General features: G+C 43.0%; 1 protein-coding gene across 1 annotated transcript; it reads left to right on the top strand.

Annotated features, from left to right (window-relative positions):
* Positions 1 to 601: 601 nt before the first annotated feature.
* Positions 602 to 1,264, top strand: LOC102419396 (protein MIS12 homolog). The gene is given in 2 exon segments (XM_023749393.1): positions 602 to 628; positions 630 to 1,264. Coding segments are annotated over 2 exon segments (621 nt in total). The 3' UTR covers positions 1,224 to 1,264.
* Positions 1,265 to 7,467: the final 6,203 nt, after the last annotated feature.

Genomic DNA, 7,467 nt, shown 5'->3' on the forward strand with positions numbered 1-7,467 from the left:
AGTTGAGGACATTGGCAAGGGAGTGGTTAAAGTGATGGATGGTGGAGCCTAAAATGGATAAGGAAAGAAGTGAAGTGGGATAGACTGAGTGCAAGAAAGAGAGGATCAGAGGGTTGAAAGTCTTGATGATTAAGGTGTAGTATGAGTATGTGCATGAGAGTTGGAAGAATAGCATAAGAAGTTGTCAAAAAAAAGGGGGGGCATTTGGGGAGAGAATTTGCAAATATCAAGAGCCAGATGGCCAAAAGAGTGAAGTCATTGAATCTCATGAAACTGTGTCTCTAGGGCTGGTTAGGTTATTTGTCTAAATTTGAATGTTTTCTAGGATGATAACAGATTTCAGAAGACTGAACCACAGGCCAGAGTCCTCAATAAATGAGAGGTAAGGAAAATGAGGGTCTAAGGGAGGTTATAGACGGATGGAAACAGCCTCAGAGAGGCAAGGGTTAGCATCCTGTTGTGGATGAGTGAGGCTGGAATTGGCATTGGGTATCAAACTTTTCTATCTATAATGTGATTTCTTCAGATGATGTAATCTAATGATATTTCCTTTACATTTGCAGATTTTTCACAATCAAAATTAACAGCAAAATAAGTCAAGATGTCCGTCGATCCAATGACCTATGAGGGCCCAGTTCTTTGGCTTCACACCACAAACTTGCATGCTCAGGATCTACATTGCATTTCAAGACTACCTATTTGAAGTGATGCAGGCTGTTGAACAGGTTATTCTGAAGAAGCTGGAGGGCATCCCAAACTGTGAGATTAGCCCAGTCCAGGTTCGTAAGTGCACAGAGAAGTTTCTTTGCTTCATGAAAGGACGTTTTGATAAGCTTTTTGTCAAAATGGAGCAGCTGTTTTTACAGTGGATTTTGCGTATTCCCCCAAACATCTTGCTTCCGGAAGATAAATCTCAGGAGATGCATTCTTATAGTGAGGAAGAATTCCAGGTTCTCCAAAAAGAAATTGAACAGTTACAGGAGAAGTACAAGACTGAATTATGCACTAAGCAGGCCCTTCTTGCAGAGTTAGAAGAGCAAAAAACTGTTCAGGCCAAACTTAAACAGACATTGGCTTTGTTTGATGAGCTTGAAAATGTTGGCAGAAATCATGGGACTAGTGATTTCAGGGACAGCTTGGTGTTCCTGGCCCAGAACTCCAGAAAACTCCAGGATATTAGAGACAATGTGGAGAAGGAAAGCAAAAGACTGAAAATATCTTAATTTCTAAATAGTAAAAGGAGCCAGTCAAAAGTAGGTCTGTATATTTTGTTGGCTTTTCCTTTTGTTTGGTCCACTCCCCTGAAGTATCTGTGTACTACTCGAAACTGATCTTTGAAGCATTTATTCCTTAAAGGCCTCTAATAGGTGGGAAGGGATTCTTAATCCATTAAAGACTCATTTGGGGCTTGATGAAGAAATAAAGCTTTCCATGGCCAGTCAAAAGATATTTGTAAAAGGTGTACTTTGGTCATGAGTCCTTTGTAACCTTGATCCTTTTTACTTATTCTTTAGATGAGACCAAATGACAAAAAGGTTGAGTGGATGGCTTCTTTTTTTAAATATATTTTTATTGATTTCAGAGAGGAAGGGAGAGAGAGAGAGAGAGAGAGAGAGAGAGAGAGAGAGAGAAACATGCCTCCTGCATGCCCCCATTGGGGATGGAGCCCGAAACCTGTGCCTGTGCCCTGACTGGGAATTGACCTGTGACCTTTTGGTTCATAGGTCAACACTCAACCACTGAGCCACACCAGCCAAGGCAAGTGGGTGGCTTCTTTATTAATCAGCCACTACACTGTGGGATAGCCAACATAGAATATGTGCTCTTGCCCATAATTTTTCTTACTCCAGGAAGTTGATATGTAGTTTAAAGAAGCAAGTAGCAGAAAAACAACCACAATCTTTAGTAAAGAAGAAAGAAATTTTTTTTTCTAAAATAAATCCTTTCCATGACCAAGGCCTTGATGGTATTAAACAATTTTCTGTCTTGGAGCCCAGCAGTGGAAGACCTTGGACAAAAAAGAAGCAGATCTCACTGGAATAGAAAAGGAAGCCTGGAACATACCCAATAGCAAAGTTTATGTTAACTGACTATTTGATATTTATGCCATTTTTTGTTTGTTTGTTAGTTAATCCTCACCCGAGAATATTTTTCCATTGATTTTTAGAGAGTGGAAATGAGGGGGAGAGACAGAAAGAAACATCTATGTGAGAGGGACACATCAATTGGTTGCCTCCACCAAGGCCAGGGATTGAGCCTACAACCTAGGTATGTGCCCTTGACTGGAATCGAACCTGGGACCTTTCAGTCCATGGGCCGATGCTCTATCCACTGAACCACACTAACCAGGGCATATTTATGCCATTTTTAAATTCGTACTTCAGATAGTTTTGGAATTTTTCTTGTGTCTAATATTTAATTAACTTATGTATTCACACTCATAAGTATCAAATATTTATTACCCTCAGTGGGAAATTTTAGCTGTGTCTTTTGCTTAAATTCAATGGAGTCTGATATATCCTTTTGTAATTAATCCATGTAACATGTTAGGTCTCCCCCAAAAAAGGGAAGATTTGGCAATAGTTACTCTCAAGGTATTGCTTGTGTCTTCCTAAAGAACAGGATTTGGAGTTTCTCCTTTATGTAGAAGAGTAACATAGGGTATTAATATTTGCAGTTAAATATTTATAGATTTACGAAGTCTGTGTTTACTTGGAATATGTTTATTTTCAAAGAGTTCTTTTCCCAATCCTATACATGAAATACAGATGTTTTTAAAGGCTTTGCTTGTCGATTTTCTGCTGTATGTAATGTCATGCTATGTTTCCTTCTTCAATATTACTTTTTACCCAAATGAAAAAAAATTTTTCCCCACATTTGTAGCTATTTAAAATCTCCTAGTATTGACTGGCTTGAATGGTGATTTCCTCAAATGGTTTGTCCATGTATGTTGTGATTCCTGGAACCTGTGACTGTCCTTATTTGGAAAAATGAGCTTTGCAGGTATAATTAAGTTAAGGATCCGGAGATGATCATCCTCAATTATCTGGGGAGGTGGGGTGGCTAAATCCAATGATAAGTATCTTTTATAAGAAAAAGGCAATGAAAGATTTGAGACAGAGGTGGGAGCATTGTACAAAGGCAGATTGGGGCGATGCAGCCACAAGTCCAGGAATGCCAACAGCCACCATAAGCTGGAAGAGGCAAAAGACAGATGCTCTCCCAGATCCTCCAGAGAGTGTGGCCCTGCTAACGCTTGCTTTGGGTTTCTGGCCTCCAGAACTGAGAATACATTTCTGTTGTTTTAAGTAACTAAGTTTGTTATGGTAGCAACTGAAAACTAATGTACTTAGTGAAATTAGAATATTAAGAAATTCATAAAGATGTAGAGTGCTATTAGGGAAATAATGACTGAGACCTGATTGGCCCCAATAGTCAGGATAATAAACACTTGGTTACCCACTCTGCTTCATTGCCCCATCTTCCATCCAGCATCAGTCTCAACCAATTTCCTGCTTCCTTCTACATTGGATCCTATGATTTTGCAATATCAAACCTTCAGTTTCCCTAAATGCCTGCTTCCAAGCTTTCCCTTGTATTTATCTATTTATTCTCCCTTAAAATATGCCTGTTCCCAACTATACACTCCCAAATAGACTTTCCCCATACAGTTGCTGCAGTGACAGGACCAGTTTGGAGACAGTTTGGCATGGTATTAATGGAAAGAGAGTGGCCTTTACTACCAACCTTAAATAAAAAAGAATTATAAGGAAATACTATGCAAGAGGTTCTGCACTCAATTCTGATGAGGGTTTTCCCCACACCACCAAGCAATTGGATATCCTATAATTCAACTCAATCTGACACTATCTACCCAGAGATAGCATCAGATTACACAGGTGAAGGGCTCAGCCCTACAAAGACTGCCCTTCAAATGCCAATGACAAGCCTAGGTTGTTACCTGTGCTAACTGACGGACTGACTGGCTATAATTCAGAGGTTCCAATGACCCCCTCCTTGGATTTAATTACCTTGCTAGAATGGCTCACAAACTCAGGAAAACTTTATTCACTAGATTATCACTTTATTACAAAGGATATATGATCCAGGGCCAGGTGAAAGATACACAGGGTGAGGTTTCAAAGGAGCTTTTATCCCCATGGAGTTCGGGTGTGAATGTTGGAAGGGTTCTGGTTACCCAACCTAGAAGCTTTACAAACTCCTTTTGGGTTTTTATGGAGGCTTCATTACATAAATCATTGGACTGCTGGTAATAAAAATATAAATTATGACAAGATAAAGTACATTTAAGTTTATTCAGATGCTTTCATTTAATAGTCAAGTGCAGAAAAGTAGCCAGCCATATGGGCAAGTACTGGCTTGAAATAGCTGGTCAACAAGGCTGTTCCTCTAGAGCAGGGGTGGGGTACCTTTTTTCTGCCAAAGGCCATTTTTGTGAATGTTCCCCACGTCCCACGTGGTTCAAGGTTCAGGATCTGGAGGAGGGGCCGTATGCAATGAAAGAGAAAAAACAAGAAATAATAATTTGGAAATATTGGGGGCCAGGCGGGCAAGCCCAATGCAAGAGAAAGGACTTCTACTGGTGTCCAGGTCTCGCCAGCCTTTTATTCAATATTAGATACACATCTAGCCCTTAGGCAGGTAATTGCAGTAGCAGACAGACTATTTTAAAGGTTAGTAAATATTAGAAAGATTTACTCTGAGACTATTTGATCAGGAAATAGCTTGAGCCCCCACTGTCTGGACTAGGCAGTCGGTGCAGTGGGTGAACCTTACCATGGGTTCAAGGTTCACCAGCGTTCCGGGATCCTTGTTTGCACTTCTCTCATAGTAAAGACAATGGGTGGCTTCCTGCAATTTTGATATTTGTAGGCTATATAAAATTATTAGCCTGCTATATTTGGTCAAACATTTCATTAACTCACCCCTAATGCCTTGGCGGGGCCAGATCAAATGATTTTGAAGGCGGTATAAGGGCCAGACATTCCTTTTCCTCCTTCACCCCCCTCCCCTCCCCGTCCATATAGATAAATCACATTTTGTTTTTCCATTCACCATTTGATGAACATTTAAATTGTCTTAAATTTGGGGCTATTGCGAATAATCCTGCTATGGACTTTCGTGAACAAGTCTCAGTGTGGACATATGTTTTTACTTCTGTTGGGTGGAAACCTGGGAATGGGATTCCTGGGTCATATGGTTGGTGCACATTCAACTTTTGATACAACTGCCAAACTGTTTCCCAAAGTGGCTGCACCATTTTACATTCCCAACAACAGTGTATGAGGGTTCTATATTTTAAAAAAATTTCTATTAACTTTTTTTTTCAGAGAGAAAGGGAGAGGGATAGAAAGACAGAAACATCAATGAGAGACATTGATGGGCTGCTTCCTACACGCCCTCTGGGCATGTGCCCTGACCAGAATTGAACTGGGGATCTATTGGTTCAAGGGTCGATGCTTAACCACTAAGCCACACCAGCTGGGCAAGGGTTACACATTTTGTACCTCTTTGCCAACTAGAAACTCTTAGAGCTGGAGTTGCTAAGCTGTGAGAATGTGAGCTTGCTGATACTGTCATCAGAGAATTGCACGGGTGGAATTTCTCCATTGCTAATGGAAATGGGGTTCTTACAACATCTTGAGAAAAAGTTTTCTAGGACTTGCATGTAAGAATGAGTGATTTTTATTTGTGTACAGTTCTATCCCTCGGTTTGCAAAGTCCCATTTCCCCTAAACCAGTCCTGGGAAATGTGCAGTTGGGGCTTCAGTAGAACTAGAAGCAAAGCCAGTGTCCAGAGTTTTTGTTCCATGGTGGAGTGGAATCCGGCACAGCATCCAGCTAATTCCAGTCCATCAGTCCATTGTGTGTGGGGTCCACATGGCTGTGGGCCTTGTGGGCAAATGCAGGGGAGCATGTCCCTCATCCCCCCCCAACAAGAGAGCCAGGAGCCCAGCATAAGAGAGCATAAGAGAGAGGGAAAGTTCCTTTGTTCAGGAGTTTATGTATCTGAGATTTCACTCCCTTGCAGTGACCATACCCCTTCTGGCCAGTACCCGGTTCCCAGGTGTGACTGACAGGTAATCTCTTTCCCACATCACCCCACCTCACTGGGCATGCGTCTATTGTCCAGTCCCTTCTCCCATCGACCTGCAGTGAACAGACCTGGAGAATGTTAACGGCAGCTTTCTGGCACTAATGGCATGCCTGTATTATTTGGCCTTCCCTTTACTACTTTCCTGTTAATGAATAACCAAGTTATTACAACAGTATCAATACCAACAGCCATTCATTCGTTGCATCATTTATTTAATAAATATTACCTGAGTACTCACCATTATGTGGTAGGCTCTGGCCTTGCAAGAAGTCCCTGACAGCTCTGTAAGATGAGAGACAGCCCCCAGGTGATATTGTTTCAGTACACTGATCCTGGTTCCCCCTGAGCCTTTCGGTTGCAGGAGGTGGAGAGTTCCCTGATGATAGTTGGAGTTGGGTCTGCAGCAACTGGCAGGGCTTGCCAGCGCACCCCTCCAACCCACTGGGACCCAAATAAGTCCTAGTGCTGTTCTCCCCACATTCCAACCAGCCTTGGAAGCCCGAGTGTAGTGAAGGCGCCAGGAGATGGTGGTGCCAGCAGTCTGTGGCAGCACCAATGGAAGCCAGAGAAAGGCCTGGTGGATGCCAAGAGGGTGGGAGGATGATTCAGGTGAGGAGCACAGAAAGTTTAGGATACACAGATACAGATGTGGATGTAGGGAGATGGGAAAAGGAAGAAGGGAAGAAAAGCAGCAACTCCTTGTCCATGTCTCTGGGTCTTGGGACTGTGGGAGCCTTTATTTTGTCACTGTTTTTGCTTACAGTGGCTTCACACTTCCATTTTCCACATATATTATGTATTAGTTTTTTCATGTATTAAGTTTAAAAAAAAAACCGCCCCACCCCCAACCCTGCACAATAATTGTTTCTTTTAAAAGGAGAAATAAAGTCCTGGGGAAGCCCTGCACGCAGCTGGCTGGCCCTCTGCAAGCTCCGCTTTTGCCCCTCTGGCTCCCAGCAAGCAGCTCGCATTCCCTCCCTCCTGTGCTCCGTGTCCGGTTGCCATGAAAACAAACTAGATTTTCACGAAGAGACCTCCCAGACGTGGGCCCTGGAGCTCCCTGGGGTTGGAACCTGCGGGGAGCCAACATCTGCCACCAGCCAGAGGCAGGAGGAGCCAGGAGAAGCAGCGCCTGGGTTGAGAGGTCCCCTGCCGGAGGAGGAGGCGCCCCCCACTGGACCATTTTCCGAACCTCTCCATTTTTACCGATGCGGTCGGCGCCTTCTCCATCATCTTCTGTCTGTTTACCTATATCCCCGTACAGGGTGCCTGAGGGGACAGGGTGGGCGCAGGGCCGGTGGGGGTGGGAGTGGGTTGAGAACGGAAAAGAAGGGCTCGCACTTTGTGTT

Source organism: Myotis lucifugus, unplaced genomic scaffold (genome assembly GCF_000147115.1).
Source record: "Myotis lucifugus unplaced genomic scaffold, Myoluc2.0 scaffold_7669, whole genome shotgun sequence".
In the NCBI taxonomy this organism is placed as follows: Eukaryota; Metazoa; Chordata; class Mammalia; order Chiroptera; family Vespertilionidae; genus Myotis; species Myotis lucifugus.